General features: G+C 46.5%; 1 protein-coding gene across 4 annotated transcripts in view; it reads right to left on the bottom strand.

The window, feature by feature from the left end:
- ATP2A1 (ATPase sarcoplasmic/endoplasmic reticulum Ca2+ transporting 1) overlaps positions 1-12,416 on the bottom strand; it is a 33,762-nt gene extending 21,346 nt beyond the window's left edge. The window contains exons 1-5 of one of the 4 annotated variants that reach the window (XM_083471800.1): positions 11,780-12,416; positions 10,428-10,445; positions 9,212-9,294; positions 6,274-6,378; positions 5,668-5,806 (exon numbers count right to left, since the gene is read on the bottom strand). In XM_083471800.1, coding sequence (XP_083327926.1) covers positions 5,668-5,806; positions 6,274-6,378; positions 9,212-9,294; positions 10,428-10,445; positions 11,780-11,897 — 463 coding nt within the window. In that variant the 5' untranslated portion in view covers positions 11,898-12,416. Of the gene's footprint in view, positions 1-5,667; positions 5,807-6,273; positions 6,379-9,211; positions 9,295-10,427; positions 10,446-11,775 lie in introns of all 4 variants that reach the window. The other 3 variants (XM_083471801.1, XM_083471803.1, XM_083471802.1) reach the window with 3 other exon arrangements.
- Between the last annotated feature and the right edge of the window lie 5,188 nt (positions 12,417-17,604).

Genomic DNA, 17,604 nt, shown 5'->3' with positions numbered 1-17,604 from the left:
TCAAAGTCCACAGTTTACATAAACAAAATCTGGTGCAGTTTGCATTTATTTAGGTTAAGGCAATAAGGTTCATTTTTGTATGACATTTTATTTTATTCCCCATCCCCCCCCCCCGGCATTTCTTAATATGGATTTCGGATTGTTCCACCCATTAACTCAGAGGGTAGCCAACATGGGGCCCTCCAGTTATTTTTGGACTACAATTCCCAACATCCCTGACCATTGGTTATGCTGGCTGGGCCACCACCCAGGCTTTCCCTGCATTAAATAATGTAGTATTACATGCAGTTTATCATTACATATTTACTCTGCCATTCTCCCAAGAAGCGCAGAGCAGCATCATTGGTTCTCCCCTCAGTCATTTTACCCCCATAGAAACCCTGTGAAGTTGCTTGGACAGAGAGATGTTGACCAGTGCAAGGACGCCCAGGGAGCTCCATGGCTGAGTCCTTGCCTAGCACTCTAACTTAGCCTTCGCCAAACTGATGTCTTCTAGACATTTTGGGCTATAACTCCCATCAGTGCCAGGCACCACGGCTGGCTGGGGTTGAAAGGAGTTTGGGTTCAAGACATCTGGAAGGCCACTAGCTCAGAGAAGGCTGCTCTGGCCAAACCTGACTTTTGAAGTTCTCTAGGAAACCTCAAAATAAAAAAATTCCTTCCAGTAGCACCTTAAAGACCAACTAAGTTAGTTCTTGGTATGAGCTTTCGTGTGCATGCACACTTCTTCAGATGCACAGGAAACCTGTCTTTGAACAATAACGCAAGTGGCAAAAGCAAACGCAGTCGATTCCAGTGAACTGGTTAGAATCAGAGCCCGTTTATGGTATCCATTACTAGGAGGAGGAGGAGGAGGAGGAGGAGGAGGAGGAGGAGGAGGAGGAGGAGGAGGAGAAGAAGAAGAAGAAGAAGAAGAAGAAGAAGAAGAAGAAGAAGAAGAAGAAGAAGAAATAATAATAATAATAATAATAATAATAATAATAATAATAATAATAATAATATGTCTACTCAAAACCAGTACACTGAAATACATTGTTATTTGGCTGTGCTGTATTCTGATCCTGTAATCTAGATGAGCCACGATGAAGAGTTCTCCCTATGTTCATCACACCCACTGAGCATTTGCCTCTTCTCTGTGCCTCAGATTAAAACAAATCACTTGCCACCTCTACCACATGGACAAGGCTGCGTCCCTATCCCAAACATCTCTCTCTCCCCCCTTCTCCCCGGCCCCCTCCAAGTTCTCCCATGACCAAGTTATTTATGAGGTAACATATAACCATATGCCATTCTAAAGTGGTTTACATGATCTTCTGTCAAGTTACTTGGCACTCGATTATACTGCATAAGGGCTGCATACATACTGCACATTCAAAGCACACTTAAAGCACATCCTCCTTGCAAAGAATCTTGGGGACTATACTTTACCCCTAGCAGAGCACCCTTAACAAACTTACGTTTCCCAGGATTATTTTTGGAGTGGGGAGGGAGTGTGCTTTAAAAGTATGATGCGTACACAGAACCTAACAGTGCAATCCAAACCATGTTTGCTCAGGACAATGCCCTAGTAAAATGGGTTTATTGCAGCCTAAACAGGGGAGTATTCTAGGAAGGGGGTACCGTCATAAATGCCTGGTTTGGGGAGACTTGAGGGTGGCCACTGCCTGCCAAAAATAGGGCAAAAGAGCAGAGGAGAACACAGATTGAGTTAAAATGTGTGTGTGCTACTTTATAGGTATAGATGCATTAATATCATTTAAATAGAAATGCATACAAGACTGTCTCCCAATGACCAGGGTGCCTTTCTAGATTGCCCAGGCCTCTCCTGTTCTGATGGTTCTTTATACTGAAATCAGACTTGACAGGCTTTCAAATGGAGGACTGACGTCTGAAAAACAAGACCCAAAGCCACCCTTGGGGAATTGTTCGATGGTGGCGATGAGGATATATTGCAGGTGCCCTCAAGACCAAGGAGTGCAGGCCGGAGCAGATGGGGGCGAGCTTTTTGCCCAAGCAATACCCCAGAGGCAGCACCCGCAGAGGCTTTCCCCTCCGCCTGCCCCCTTCCTCCACCTGACAAGGCACGGTAACCCTAGATGTCCCCATGCACCCCAGCTCGCTTTTCCACAAGCGCATTAAGTGTCTCTCTCGCTCCTTCCTTGCCTGCCTCATCACATTCCCCAGGCATCACCAGCTGCCTGCCACTGTCCATACAAGGTGAAGCCGGTTGCTGGGCACCATCCACTGCCCCGTTGCCTTCTCTCCTTCAAGGAGATGGAGAGGTCACGGGTGCCCTGACAGGGAGGAGGAGGAGGACTTCAGGCCAGGCCAGGCTGGGAGAGAGAGGTGGTGGCAGGAGACCACGGATTTCTGCATCCCCAAAGGTGATGCTAAAACTGCTCAGCCAGCAGTGTTTAAAATATACATATAAATAAATCAGGCGAGCTTGCGAAAGTTGGCACAAAGCAGTGCAGATCCCTTCTCGGAATTATCTCTTCCTTAAATCCCTCTGGAACACAAGGCAGCCCCTGGCTTCTCTTTTGCAAAGTATAATATTAACTCTGTGGAATTCCTTCCCGCTGAAATATTGTGACGTGGCCAGGTGCAAAGGAAGGCAGGGCTTGAATGGGACTTTTGCCAGGTGCGAGCGTATCATGAAAGGGATGAGAGAAGTTGCGCTGGCTGGAATTCCCACTTCTATGGAACTCTTAAGAAGACGCAAGAGCCTTGTCCTCTTCCTTTGCATCTGGCCATGGCCCAAATCACGTGGCTTTTAAAAAGGGGGGAGGGATAAAACCATGGAGGATAAAATAGTCATAGCTAAGAAGAGAGCCTCCATGTTCAGAAGTAGTTTACCTGAGAAATCCAACACTATAGATAAACAACAGGGAAGGTGGTCATATTAATGCTGTATTTCTCAATTTATCATTGATGATAAATTGTAAGAAGGAAAGCATTTAATAAGTAAATCTAATAAAATAAGTAATAAATTGAGGACAGGTGGTGACAAATTAAGAAGTATTAGAGACAGCCTTCTGCCCCTATGTCCCAAACAGAAGGAAGCATTTGTCAGAACTTTTCAGAATTTATTTTGAATGACTTCTGGTTTCAATGGAAAATGCTTTGTTAGGTGTGTGTTTATATAAATAATATTTGTTGTTTTATTTTATATCTATGTAACCCTTATAATTTTATCTATATCTAATAGGAGCTTTATCTTCCTTCGCATTGCCTCAAAGAGGACCCAAATTTACAAAGCTGTGCCTTTAAAAAGACACAAAAATGCCCAGTAAGGAAGAATGAGGTCTCATATTTAGGGTGGCCGTTTGCATACTGCCAAAAAAAGCATCACACACAAACACACAAGAAAGGACAAAAGTGGCCACCGCTGCACAATATTTGCATATGCTAATTTGTGTCTAGACGAAACACTTCACACTGCTATAATTCAAACAGATATACAACACATCTCCATAGCAGGGAAGTCTATGACCAAATGACCTGTGTTCCGGCTCAGCCTGCTATCCAGGTGTACTAACTGTGGATGGGCAACTTCCAAGGTTCTCTAAAAAGAAGACTTCTTCAAACAGAAGATCATCCTCTGTAAAGAAAGACTAATGGCCACCCTCCCCTACTGTGGGTAGAGAAAGAAAGAGGCAGCACAAACCTGGGGGGACGGGGCTTCAAGAAGCATCTCACACATACAATGCAAGGCAAGGGGGGGGCAAATTCTGGGGGAGCCTGTCCCAACCACCCAGTGAAGGATTACAGCAAGTGTATGTGTTTGTGTGTGGGTGCCCTTTATATTTTGGAGACAGTTGTGCAACTGGCCCTGTGTGAGTAAATGATCTTTGAATTAAATTAATGCGGACCAAAGGGAGGGGACAGCTTGGCGGCTGGCCCAGCTTTGGGGACAGCTGTTGCCCAGTAAGTGCAGCTGAAGGGGATTCCTCAGGTCTCTGTTTTCACTGCTCCACCTCCAGGCTGCACCCACCGTGGGGACTGTCTGTTCCCAAAACATCCCCTCTGCCTCCAGGGTCAAGACAGGCCAAGCCCAAGGAGTAAACAAGCTACATGATGGAGGGATAGGCATGATGGGGCGAGCGGCAGGTGGGGTGAGGGGTGAGGGTGAGCCACAAAGACTCTGCTGAAGCAGCATCTCCAGTGCTCCCTGAGGGCTCGGGGTTGGAGGAGGGCATTATCCGACCCCACAGGGAACGGGCAACACTCCCTTTTGGATTCTGGGTAATGGCCACTCCAAACCAGCACCACACAACTGGGGTGAGGAGACACTGGGTTGGGGATTTTCTACCTGGCACAAGAGACCAATGAAGTGGGAGGTTGATAGAAGTAGCCCCCACCCAAAATATGGAGATAGGAAGGGAACAGAAGGAGAAATCAGTGCTTGCAAGTGGTCATTATGAAAGACCGTCTGATGTTCGCTGCAACAGACTATGACAGGAGGAACTCAAAATGGCACAGGAGGGCATTATCAGAGAATTTTCTAACTATAAGAATCCAAATATGGACACTGAAAAAAGAAACTTCACATCTTGGAACTCAGAACCTGTGTCTATGATTTGCCCTAATCCAAGCCTTGTTGACATTTACCCAATTGCTTTTATAAACTCAAAACTAGGGAGAGGATGTCTGACCCTTGATACCTTCCCTAGGCACATGCCCAATCCTGATATCTCTCTTTAATTTTCTCTCCTGGGGCTGAAACCTCTTCACCTTCACTTATTTCAGCTGCAGGAAGTCATTTCTTGCCATGCAACCTAAAGTGATCCGGCACCTATTAGAAGAAAGTTACCCTCTGTCCAAGGCTAAACATCACAGCCCAAATGTTTAATCTAATTCTCACTCTCTAAGTCCATCACTGTTGCGGCTGATACAGAGAGTCCAAACTGTACAACATGAATGTACAACATTCACACCAACCGCCGCTTCAGTTTAATAAACCATTTGTAACTTTTAAGTCTAGCAGTGGAGATGTGGGAGCACTGAGACTTCTCTTTACAAGGGATTGCCTATCCCTAATTCAGAACTGTTTGCTCATGTGGATGCTTACAGAGAAGAGCTCATGTCATCTCCTTCCCAAGGTGCCTTTGGCCACCATAGAGAAGACTACATCCACTCTAGGAAGCTGGGATGTCCCCCTCTGACTTCATTACCCATGAGCCTACTTGTGGGGAAAATACTCCAGTCCATAAAGAGGGTATGAAGCATAGAGAAGCAAGGTGTGCTCTCCTAGGTGTCCTTTACAGGAACAGCTAAGGCTGCTTTGACCTCTCTTTTTTTGAATGCGGCCATTTTTAAACCCACCCCAATGAAGTTTGTCTTTTAAGTCGGAGAGCTTGTGCTGTACGGACCACTGTGACTGAGAGATTTAAGTGACACTCGCAGCATACATTTAAAGCATATGTCTTCCTGACAAAGAATCCTGGGAACTATAGTTTGTTAAGAGCACTGGGGATTATAGCTCTGTGGGGGCAGTTAATTACATTTCCCAGAATTCTTTGGAAATGTGCTTCAAATATATGGTATGGGTGTGACCTTAAAGGCTGTGAAAGATACCCATGCTGTCCCAAAATCTCTTTACTCTATGCCTAGTCTGCTTCACCCTGAAGCAATCACTTTCATTCCTTGCCTCGGTCCGGGACCTACCTGCCACCTCTGCGATGTCACCAGGAACCAACTCCCTGGCCTTTATTCTCTGCACAGACTTCCTGTCAGACCGATACACCTTGCCCATCTCAGGCTCATACTCCTTTAGAGCCTCAATGGCGTTCTCGGCATTCCTCTCCTAGAAGTAGAAGAGACACAACAGCCATAGTTAAGATCCTCTCTGGAGGCAATGCTTTGACACCTACACACCAAATGACTGGGCTACGAAAAAGCAATAAAAGAAGCAGAAACACAGCAGTTTGGGCTGCTTTGGTGGGTAATAATAATTTTTAAAAATTGTGTTGCTTTATCCTGCTTCCTAAGTCCTTGTGGGTCCTTTGCCCCACTTCCTGCTTGTAGCTTTTCCATTCTCTCCTTAGGCTTTGCAGTACAGCAGGGGAAGCTGTGGCTCTCCATAGATGTTGTTGGGTCTCCCATCAGCCCTAGTCGGCATGGTGAAAGGCCAGGGAAGCTGGGAGCTGTGGCCCTAGCCCACCCTTTCAATACAGTGAAAACAATACTGACCGAGCCATTGGTAATTATGTGCGCAAAGCCCTTTGAGGCAATATGCAAATGCTGATTTTGCATGGTTGTTGGTTTGTTTACCTGCCATACTCCAACAATGGCGTTGGCGATCAGGATCAGCAAGATGACAAATGGTTCCACGAAAGCTGTGACAGTCTCCTCGCCTTCCTCAAACCAGGCCAGCACCTGCCAAAAAAAGAGAGGCGCATGCTTAGAACTGGGGGAGCAGGACCTTCAGCCTCCATCTTGCGCAGGCATAGCTCTCACTCATTTCCACGGTTAGGAATCCTGGCTCATCCTTCGCCCTCCCCTCCCTTATCCTTCTGGGATCGCATTTGCCTTTTGATTCCTCTTGACATTTGGAATCTTGAGACAGCTGAACCCTGCCTGCACTTTGCATGTGTACAAGATGAAGCGTGTAAGTTGATCCCATGAAACCCGAGAACTCCGGTGCAAAGGGCTCCTGCTTGTCTGTGTGTGTGTGTGTGTGTGCAAGCCTACGGATGTTGTGTAATTGTGTGGGCAGCTGCAAGTGTGCAACTGTATGCACAGCTTCAAGATGTGAAGATAACACGTTTCCCAAGTGCAAATGAAATGTTCCAGTCTGACCCAGGTCTATGCTGCCCCCTGCTGGAGGGAGCTGCTCTCTATCTCTCTCCGTGTGTGTTTGTTACGTAAACACAAAATGGGTACTAGGGTTTGCACACTTGCAAGGGTAGTGTGGGATGCAACCCATCTTCTCCCCTTGTGTCCTGGATACACAGTGGAGACAACAGTTGCCAGAGGGGCGATATTCAATCAGCGTGCTATTGTAAATGGAGTTAAAATCTCCCAACCAGTTTTGGAATCTCCATATTTAAGATTACCAAAGAATAAATGAAATCGCAGAAATGTAGTGCTGGAAGGGATTCCCAGGGTCATCTAATCCAACCCCTTGCAATGCAGAAATCACAGCTAAAGAATATGTTTAGTCAGAATCTTCTTTCTTGTCATCTGAATCCATTGGTTCAGGTCCTGCCCTCTGGAGTAGCAGAAAACAAGCTTGCGCCATAAACAACAGATTGCTTTTTTCTGTTTGTTTCCAGTTCCAAATATTTGCAATACAAAAGTAGCCCACCTTTTACTATGTTTATTCTTGAAATAACCACAGTATTGGAAACCAAGTTGTCCGAAATGCAAATTGCCAGGAATCCAAATATTCCTAGGTTGGCTTGTGTGCTTAATTAAGTTTCCGGAGGGTAAAAACTTAAAGTCAAGCTGCAGAAAAGGAAATAAAGACTAGACCTGGGATCCGTCATCTGAAAGAGGTACGAGTGTGTAAGGGCTCATCCACACTTCTGCTTGTCCCGTGCCTAGAAAGCACAGGTCCAGGGAGTTTTCTGCTTGACCCAGGCGGTCCAAGTGTTTCCGTCCCTTGTTCCGCTCCTTTCCCAGGGAAAACCTGCTATTTAGTGCTAAATCAGAGAAGCAAATGTCAAGTTCATTTTGCCGTTTGCTACGATTGATCGAGTACTAAATAGCAGTTTTCCCGGGAGGGGGGGAAACAGAGGGATGAGGAAGTATGGATAAGCCTAAGAGATAGGAAAATATCACAACTTGTTCTCTCTCCAGCTTTCCATGTACAAGCATAGCAAAGATTCTTTGGCCATGTTGGCTGGCCGGGTCTGATGGCAGCTGGAGTCCAGCAACACCTGGGAGACTGTAGCTTCTATAGGTTCACCAGAGTCTATACAAGATACTGTTGCCTCACTCCAGAATCCCTGTAATACAGCACACTAATTGGTGATTTGCCTGAGAGAGGGAATGAGAGAATTACTAGTTGCTGGATCACAGCAAGCCTGGTCACAAATGCCTTCTTCTCCTTGGCCAAGAAAATGCCAGGTATCCTGGGTTTTCTGAGGAGCAGTGAGGTGAAGGGGATCAGGCTACCTGAGAACTAGGCCGTTAACGGTGACCTTTACAGCAACCTCTTGGGGCTGAGCCAGGCCATGTGCTCTTCCAGAAATTAGTATCACGGCCCAAGGTGGCTGCATCTCAAGTGTCAAGGAACCGGGCAGTGAGGCAAGTTGTGGAGAGGCAAGACGAGGGGAGGGAAGCGTCCATTTCTGCCGCTTCCATTTTGTAGCTATGGTGGGAGTGAAGCAGGGAAGTTGGCAAAGAGGTTTTGGAGCTGGTTGGCGAGCTCCCCCATTAATGTGAGGGAACTCATTTTCTACATACAGGAGCCTAAAAGCCAAGTTATCCCCATGCCCTATTGCCAGGTTCAGTTTATTTACTAATTTGGGTGGATACAGAAGTATATAATTTGAGAGATACACCTGCTGTAAAAGCACAATCACTACATTTTCGCCTACAATCTACTCTCTTGGGATGAGTTCAGGGAAAATTGGTTCTACAGATTCATAGCAGAAGCTAGCCATGCACAGCCCCGATTGAATATAAACTAGTATATCTCTAACCCCTAAGCATGAAGGGAAGACAGTCTATCGAACCAGTGCACAATGCAACCTGTCTAAAGCATTGTGCAGTCAGAGAGGGCAGTTTGGCTTAAGCTGGGGGGGGACGGGACCCTACAGTGCACTGACTTGGATGTGTACATCTGGAAACATTTTACATTTAAATAGTGGTGAGGAAAGATAAACTCTCCAGATGTTCAGATGTTTCTTTAACATTACTTCACGCATACCGTGTGCCATACCATAGAATACGTTCCAAAACTGAGCCTTGAGTCATATTAGGTCCCAGTGAATGCTTCCAGTGATTGATGAGGCAGCTTATCAATATGGCAGCTCACTGAAGAGCAAAGCTTCTCAGCACACCAACTACGGGCATTGGTACACGTCAGCCATTGACTCTAAAGGAAACCGGTTCATCTCTTGCCTAGGATGTGTCTCCTTTTGACTGTTTCCCTCCATGTGCCCCCAAACCGCTCGCCTCTCCTTCCCAATGCTGGCTGTATTTCAAAGGCCCTTCTCTGAGTAACCCAAATTTCCTCACCCACAAGGCCACAGTCACTTACAAAGGAGATGCAAGCTGCGAGTAGTAGGATTCTGACAAGCAAGTCTTCAAATTGTTCCGCCACCAGCTCCCAAATGGTTTTGCCTGACAAGCAATAAAGGGAGAAGTTAAAGGATCAGAGGGCATCAAAATTCCAGTTTCTGAGGGCAGTTAGCTAGAAAGGGATTGGGGAGAGCACCCAAAATGACATACATTTGCCATGAAATATGGATTCTCTATGATAGATTTTGAGCAAAGCCTAGTCAGGGAGGTCTAGGTGAGCTATAAGCCCCCCAGGTGCTCTTTTCTTGAGGGTTCATCCACATTTCCACTTGTGCCATGCATAGAAAGCACAGGTCCAATCAGTTTTCCCTTTGCCCCACTCCATTCCAAGGGAAAAGCCACTCTTTAGCGCTAAATCGGAGCAAATGTCAATCCAGAAAATACTGAATTGCCATTTGTTCCAATTGAGCAGATAAGAGGAAGTGTGGATACCCCCTGAGGATCTAACTATGCATTAACAAAAGCCTGACAGAGAACAAGCCACTTCAGGAAGGGAACTTGGGGCTAAGAAGTGATGGTTGGTGCTTAACATCTCTGCCGTTTCTCTCCAGATTGCCTCCTCCAAGCTGATTTTTCTTCCTCCAGAACAATGTTCACCCCCTTTCCCATAAGTGAAAGGAAGAAATCACCTCTTTTCTTGTAAGTGGCCCCACAACCCCCATTGCTGGCTCAGCAACACCTCAAAGGCTGGTGTATACCCACCCCTCTTTTCTTAAGGCAAGTGTATGGTCTGTCTGGTAGGATAGCCAGGTGCCATGAGGCTTGGGCAAGAAGAAGCCTGTGAATGGAGCCTGGGAGATTGTCATTGGAGCCTGGTGGGATACGGGTGAGGCCTAGTAGCTGTTTAGGGGATGAACTTGTTTGTGCTTGGTGCCTCAGGCTGAAATTTGATGGGAAAGATAAGCTGAGGACTATGGGAAAACCTTTCAGGGCAAGCAAAAAAAAAGCCCCATTGATTATAGTTCCCCAACTTGACATTTTAGTCCTTGCTTTGGAAAACTGGAAAGATGGCTAAAGGTTTAAATCTTAAAGCCAAAAAGAGAGACCTGGCAGCCGTAATTGCTGCTTTACAAAGTCAGCAGAGAGAATTTGAGCTAGGTAAGGTCAGGGTACAGTGGGGCTTCCTATGTCCTAACACTTCCCAACACCTTTCCACACCAGTATTAGGGACTCACCTTCTTCAGCTGGGAGTTCTGTGGGGGAGAGAGAGAGAGAGAGAGAGAGAGAGAGAGAGAGAGAGAGAGAGAGAGAGAAGTGGGTTAGGGTTGTGTTTTATTATGACTTTGTGGACTGGATTGTCAGGCAAAGGTGGAGACAGAGAAGAAAGGCTCTGTGGTTAAGTTAATGAGGCTGGCTTCTCACATGGAGCTGAAGGTTAATATAGCAGATAAGAACTGAACAGTTGGAAACAAGCCATGGGGTCATGCTTAGGATTATAGAACTGATTGTGAGGCAGACACAGGTTAGTTGTGAGGTGGACATGGGTCTCAGCTACAGACAGCAAAGGGGCCTTCTACCAAAATTAAGGTTATGGGCTATAGTTTTGAAAGAAGCCATTTGGCCAGAGCTGCTGCCGCAGAATTACCGTAAGTTGGGTGTGAGGTGCCCCTTGTTAGCAGGACTCCACAAGGAGTTGCAGCCAGTTGCATACTCATGTGCATAACACAACATGGCATAGGTATACACTCACAGCAACCCCACCTTATCATATCTGTGCCATGTACTTGTGTCCTGTAACCACCACCACCCCAATTCCCTTCTCTAAAAGTTAAGACTTGGATCCTAGAGGATATCATGCATGGGGAAACAATTGTCCTTGTTGCTGAACTGTCTGCATCTTCAGCAGGATACTACTACCCCCTGCAAAAACAAGCAAACAAAAAAGCCTCCCCTCTTCATATTGACACCCTTCCCAATTTCACTTAACTCCCACTACCATTTCACTTAACTGCTAAACTCATGTTCCCCAAGGACATCACCCCCTCCATATCAACCCCCTCCCCAAGGCAACCTCCCGGCTGCTCCTACAAGTTGCCCATCAGCAATTTTAATATCTGTTTCATACCAAAGGGAATTACTGGGTTATTCTTAGCAAAGCAGCAGCTGCCCTGTCCCCAGCCTGGCTACCTCCCCCCATCCTAATAATCTTCCGTGCTCTTCTCCTTTGCTTTTGCCTCCATCCCTGTTCACCTTCCATTGCCTACTCAATCGGGCTCTTCCTTCCCTTCCTGTGCCTATGTAACAATTCTTCTTCGGCATGTACTGAAACCCCACCCTTCCACCTCCTCTCTGTGTGTGCATCCGCCCTTTTCGTCTAGAAGCCATGGCTCTGCATCCATCCACCTGTCCATCTCTCGTCCGATCATCCTTGGTTTTCCTTTGGTTCTCGTATCCATTTTTAGGTGGCCATCCTTTCAGCTGCATCCTTCCTTCCATGCATCTCCCTCCCTCCCTCTGCCCTTCTCTGCATCCTGGCACCTCGACGTGTGGGTACCAACATGGTCCTATAACTCAGGCAGCCACTCACCATTGTATCCGTATTTCTCCAGGTGCTTCTTCACCTGCTCGGGAGAGAGGCCTGAATGCTCATTCACTCCAAAGTAAGCCAAGCACTCCTCCCCTGTTTTGGCGTGGGCGTTTTCCATCGTTGCCCAACCACAGCTGCCCCGTTGCTGTGTGAAAAGGTGCTCCTCTCTTCCTGTCGGCTCGGCCTGCTTCTTCGACCCCCCTGACTTGTGCGGTCACTCGTGCCCCCTTTTGAGTTCCTTCTCCTTCTCAACAGACCATGGTCCTTGGCACACGGTATCCAACGATGGAGGGAAAGCCCACACGACCCGTCCTCGTACAGAAGCCTTCACCGAGCTCGGAGGCTGGCACACGTCCTTATGAGGCAGACCGGGGCCCAGATCCCCGGACATTGTCGGTGGGCCCCCATTGGGTGACTGGTGCTGACATCACCCCAGCCACCAACTCACATATGGCCTTCTGCGGAGAGAAGGTATTTTTTGCTGACTTGAGAGGGAGAAGCCAGGAGGGTGGTTGGCTTGGCTTGGCGGGGGTGGGGGGGAGAGTAGGGGAGAGGAGGCCGGGTGTCCACAGACCCATGTGTCACTCAAATGTTCGCCTGTTCCTTGCAAGAGATCTCACCCTAGCCTCCCCCTCCTGCCTCTAGCAGATTTAGGGTTTATTTCTGTCACTTGTCGTCTATAATGAAGACACACAGAGGACTGGGTTGCCCTCACTCCCATATATGCTATTAGATCAATCTGCTTGCCGCGTCTTCTTCATTTGCGCAGAATTAAATGTTATATAATTATTCAAACATTCTTATGCCTGTACGTGTATAAAAACGTGTATACGTGTCTTGAAACATTCTTTTTATTTTGTGTATCAGAGGATGCAGTTTCTGACCATGACCAATCAGATATTCTATGTCCTGTCATTTGTCTTCAGTATCTGTTACTTGAGGTGTGTGGCCTCTAAGCATGGTTGCTGTGTCTCTGGCCATTGTGGCTAGTAACCACAGGTCTTCCACCAATATATAATACTGTTTAAAACAACACAAACAGCCCTTTATTGTGGAGGTTGCCATAATCCCTGTGGCAAGTGTCTTCTTATGTTTTTAATGTAATGGAGAGAGACTATGGCTTCATCTGCACAAAATATTTAAATATTTCTACTACTTTAAACAGTCATGGCTTTCCCAAAAGAATCATGGGAGCTGTAGTTTGTTATAAGTGCGGACAGGTGTGTAAAGGTAAACGTACCCCTGCCTGTACGGGCCAGTCTTGCCAGACTCTAGGGCTGTGCGCTCATCTCACTCTATAGGCCGGGAGCCAGCGCTGTCCGCAGACATTCTGGGTCACGTGGCCAGTGTGACAAGCTGCATCTGGCGAGCCAACGCAGCACACGGAACGCCGTTTACCTTCCCGCTGGTAAGCGGTCCCTATTTATCTACTTGCACCCGGGGGTGCTTTCGAACTGCTAGGTGGGCAGGAGCTGGGACCGAACGACGGGAACGCACCCCACCGCGGGGATTCAAACCGCCGACCATGCGATCAAGTCCTAGGTGCTGAGGCTTTTACCCACAGCGCCACCTGCGTCCCTGCGCTGACAGGTGTGAGGAGACCCCTATTCCCCTCATGGTGGTCATTCCAGCATTCTTAAATTGTCAATTCCTCTTCCCAGGGAACTCTGGGAATTGTATCTCTGTGAGGGCAATGTGTGTGTGGGGGGGGTCCTCCTAACAGCTCGCAGCACCCTTAGCGAACTACACGTCCCAAGATTCATTGTGAAAAGCTACAGCCATTTAAAGCAGTATGATACTGCTTTGAATGCACAGTGCCTGTGAGGCCTATAGCTGTCTTAAACCTGTTCCCAGCTGTACTGGGTGACCTCAGCATTTTTCTTCAACGTAATAAGAAATGAAATAAAACTAGGTTCTTGCATTTATTTCTTTTGTTCTCAAAAGGTTTTCCTGGGGAAAGTGTTGGGGCAAAAAAAGAAAAGAAAAAAAGCACTCTGACACAGTGTGGACCTGTGTCTAGAAACACAGACCTTCCAAGTGTCTTGATTTTCCAGGGACAGTCCTAGATTTAGAGAAGCTGTCCTGGTTTCTGATTTGTTCCTGGAATGTCCTGCTTTTCTTTAGGACATCCCTATTTTCATCAGAGAAATGTTGGATGGTATGGAGTTATCCAACCCCCAAGCCATCTGAAGGCAGTTCAGTGTTTGATGTTTAATGTTTTATTATGTTTTTATATATGTTGGAAGCCGCCCAGAGTGACTGGAGCAACTCAATCAGATGGGTGAGGTATTATTATTATTATTATTATTATTATTATTATTATTATTATATAGGATATCCCTATTTTCATTGGAGAAATGTTGGAGGGTATGGAAAAACAGCACAATAGGAAGTCTGGATGAAGCCTCAGCATTGTCTACAGTGATTGGCAATAGCTGCCCAGATTTCAAGTTGAGGTTATTCTATTCTGGAAATTTCCCCACTGTCTCCTTCCTTGTGAGGCTATATTGACCTATCTGCCTCCCTGCCCAGCCAGCGCATCCATTCGAGCAACCATATTAATCAGCGATCATGGGTTGCCTGAAGCTTTCTTGCTGTGGTGTTTCAACAGACGTTATGTACAAATTGTTTTTATTGGTTCATGTCCTAAGGGCATAAGCCTCCAACCCAAGAAAGCTGGCTCCATGCGGTAAGATTATCACCTCTTGTTGGATTGATAGCAAGCTGTCTGAAGCTGGATAAAAATAGTAGCTAAGGTGTTGGTGGTTACTGAAAACTCAAATGAGATATTAAAAGCTGGAAACAAACAGAAAACTAAAAATAAATGATTAACATTTGAATAATAATTTTGAGGCCCCTCCCCAGCCCAAGGATCTTTGTATATGTGTGCATCCATCTTATTCCATTTTGCCTAACCAAGATGCCAGTCCTCAAGAAATGGAACAAGGCACAGTTTTGTTGGCCAGTACTTGTCTATAGGCACCCAGCTTCTTAAGATCACACAGTGTGTTGTGAGGTGAGATGTAATGCCAAGGCTTTGTGCCATGGATGGAATAATAATAATAATAGTAATAGTAATAATGGTTTTTTTTTAGGGCCGGGGGGTTGCAGGGAGGGCAGGTGCTTGAGCAATCTGAGTAAGAAGTTGGGAGCCAGTTCCTCTGCTGTGGCTTAATCTCTGGGAGGGCAACTGGGGAAGGGGTGGGGGTCAGGGACATGAACCAGATTCCTTGAGCATTGCAAACATTCCCCCCACCATCCCTGGTATTTGACATTTGTGGGGAAGTGACAGCTTCTTTCCAAGAAGTACCTGAACACAAGAAGAGTGCTAGATAGAAGGAGCTCCATCAACTCATCAAGTAAAGAGGTGATGAATATGTCTGGATTTCTAAGGGCTTGGTGGAGAGCGGGCAGGAGGAGGAGGAAGAGAGGGGCTCTTGCTCCCAAAAACTTTTTAATCCAGGAAGGAGGAAGCGGGAGAAGAAGGGAGGTGAAACCTCATATCACAGACAGGGCCACGGTGGGGTTTTAACCTGTGTTGTTTTGAGAAAGGATTCCCCACCGAAACTGGCGGCGTATTTTTTCACGGCAGCTGTTCATGTTCTGGGTGAACGTTGAAGCACGGAGCTTTTCCTCAGGGACACCCCTGGAGCCAAGAGAGGGAAGCTGAGTATGCTGACCGAAGAGCACCATCTGATCTCACACTCAGCCAGAGACAAGAACTGCACCACGCCAGTGCCAAAAGCGAGAGGAAGTATACCCAAAGGGGCCTCTAAAATTAATCTGTTGTTTCCCCCCTCCTCCTCCTCCGTCCTCATCCCTTCTTCCTTTTGTGTCATGTCTTTTATAGTGCAAGCCTGAGGGTAGGGACTGTATGAGCTTTTCACACATCCATAAGCCCCCTTCTGGGAATCAACACTTTGACAAACCTAACAAATGATACTTTGCATTGAGGGTGTGTTCACAGGACCAGATGAAGTTGTCCTCCGCTCACCCTCATCCCAACCCCGCTGCATTTCACAGCTCTTTCCCCATTTAGTTTCTGTTTTTGTACACACCAGGAGACGATGGGACATTTTTTTACCTTAGGCAAAGAAGTTCACACCTTGGTTAGAGACAAATTAGGAATGACTTGAGGACATCAAAAAATTGTCTTTTAGACCAATCTACATGATACATATGTGTTTTGGATTACTTTGTGTGAACGTGGATTAAAAACCCAGCGCTGGAATCCACAGTAAATGGGAGTGTGAACACAGCTGTAGAGTCTTCAGCCACAATGCCCTGTACTTATTGTTTGCTTGCTTTTTAAAATAATTTTCATTATTTTCATTAAACATTACAAACAGCAAATATAATCGCACACAATTGTTGTGGTTGCAAGCCTGTACAAAACAAAGCACAGTACAGAAGGGGAAGTATGCACCAGTGTAAGTATTATGAGCACTCTGCTCTCATGCATTTGGAGAGTCATCTTAACGCAAGGGTCCTATGCCTCATTAATCACCCCACTTTCAATGAGCCCCCTCATGGCCCCTCCACATAGGATATTGAGAGTCAGGGGATATGAAGTGTGCTGTCCCTTATTTATGAACAAGAGTTTCTGAAAAGGCTAGACCTGTTTCAAACTATTCTTCAGGGTGATTTTCTTTCTACTTTCAGCTATTTCAAAGCAGAGTCTTCTTTCTCTCCATTTATTCCCTGTAACTATGGAAGCCTGATAACTTGTCTGGCTTTTCAGCCTTCTTGGGACTATTTTAAAAACAGTGTGAGAGAAAGAGAGATGCTAGTAGACCACAGGTGATGAGGTATGTGGTTCACAAATTCTGGAGGCCTGCCGTATGGCAGCTTTGCTCCTTGAGGAATGACGCCTCTTTCTCATCCAGATGCCAATCCAGATGTATAAGAGATTATGGAAAGATTAGTAGTTGCCGCAATGGGACATGTCAACAAATAATGGGGCTTGCCCTATCACCTCCATCATCTGAGGCCTGGTCTGTACGTATGAGCTGGAGTTAGGCGGTGGTAATTAGGTGACAAAGTCCATTGAGGTGGTAGAACGGACTATATTTTCAGACACTAGGTAGAGGGGAAATCATATGGTTAAATGCTCCCTTGTTCAAAACCTTCCTGTGCTCAGAAAGTGGACTGGAGCGGAACCTTTCTCCCTGACACAGCACATTTTTTATTTACAGGGAATATTTGCACAGGAAAGCATTCAAATCCACCACCAGGTCCCGCATCAGAATTGCAGTGCTTTGGGGCACCTCCTGGGGGCCCAGCATCCCAGCAGGGCTCACAATTACAGTCTGCCCTGGAGCCTCATTTTCTGTGAACTGCCCTGAGACCTCCGGGTATAAGGCGGTATATAAACTCAAGAAATAATAAATAGCTACTGCTCCCATCAGTGCTGGGCAGCTGCCATTTTAATACCCTACAGTGCTTCCGACATAATGTCACTCTGCAGCGTTGTGTAGCATTGAAGCTGCATCTGCCTGGTGCTGATCAGTGCCCACCAGGTATCCACCAGCAGAGGAGGGTACCCCGTTAGAGAGCATTTGCCCCCTCTAGCCTAAAAACTGCCCTGCCCCAAGGCACAGTCTGAAGCAGTAACATCCCTGGGAGATGGGCAACTGCAAAACTAGCGTGAACAAGCCACTTTTGCTTGTCCTTGCTGCATCCTTTTCTTGGGAATATATTCATAACTCGGCTCTTTTGAAGGTGGTTTAGCCCATCCTCCACTCTCTGACCATCTCGCTGCTGCTGCCTCTGCACCCAAAAGACATGTGATTCCGCAGGTCTCTCCCCGATGGGAACATTAAATC

Source organism: Podarcis liolepis, assembly GCF_965112155.1.
Source record: "Podarcis liolepis genome assembly, chromosome: 13".
In the NCBI taxonomy this organism is placed as follows: Eukaryota; Metazoa; Chordata; class Lepidosauria; order Squamata; family Lacertidae; genus Podarcis; species Podarcis liolepis.
Note: the sequence above shows the minus strand (reverse complement) of the source record. Positions and strands in the feature narration are given on the sequence as shown.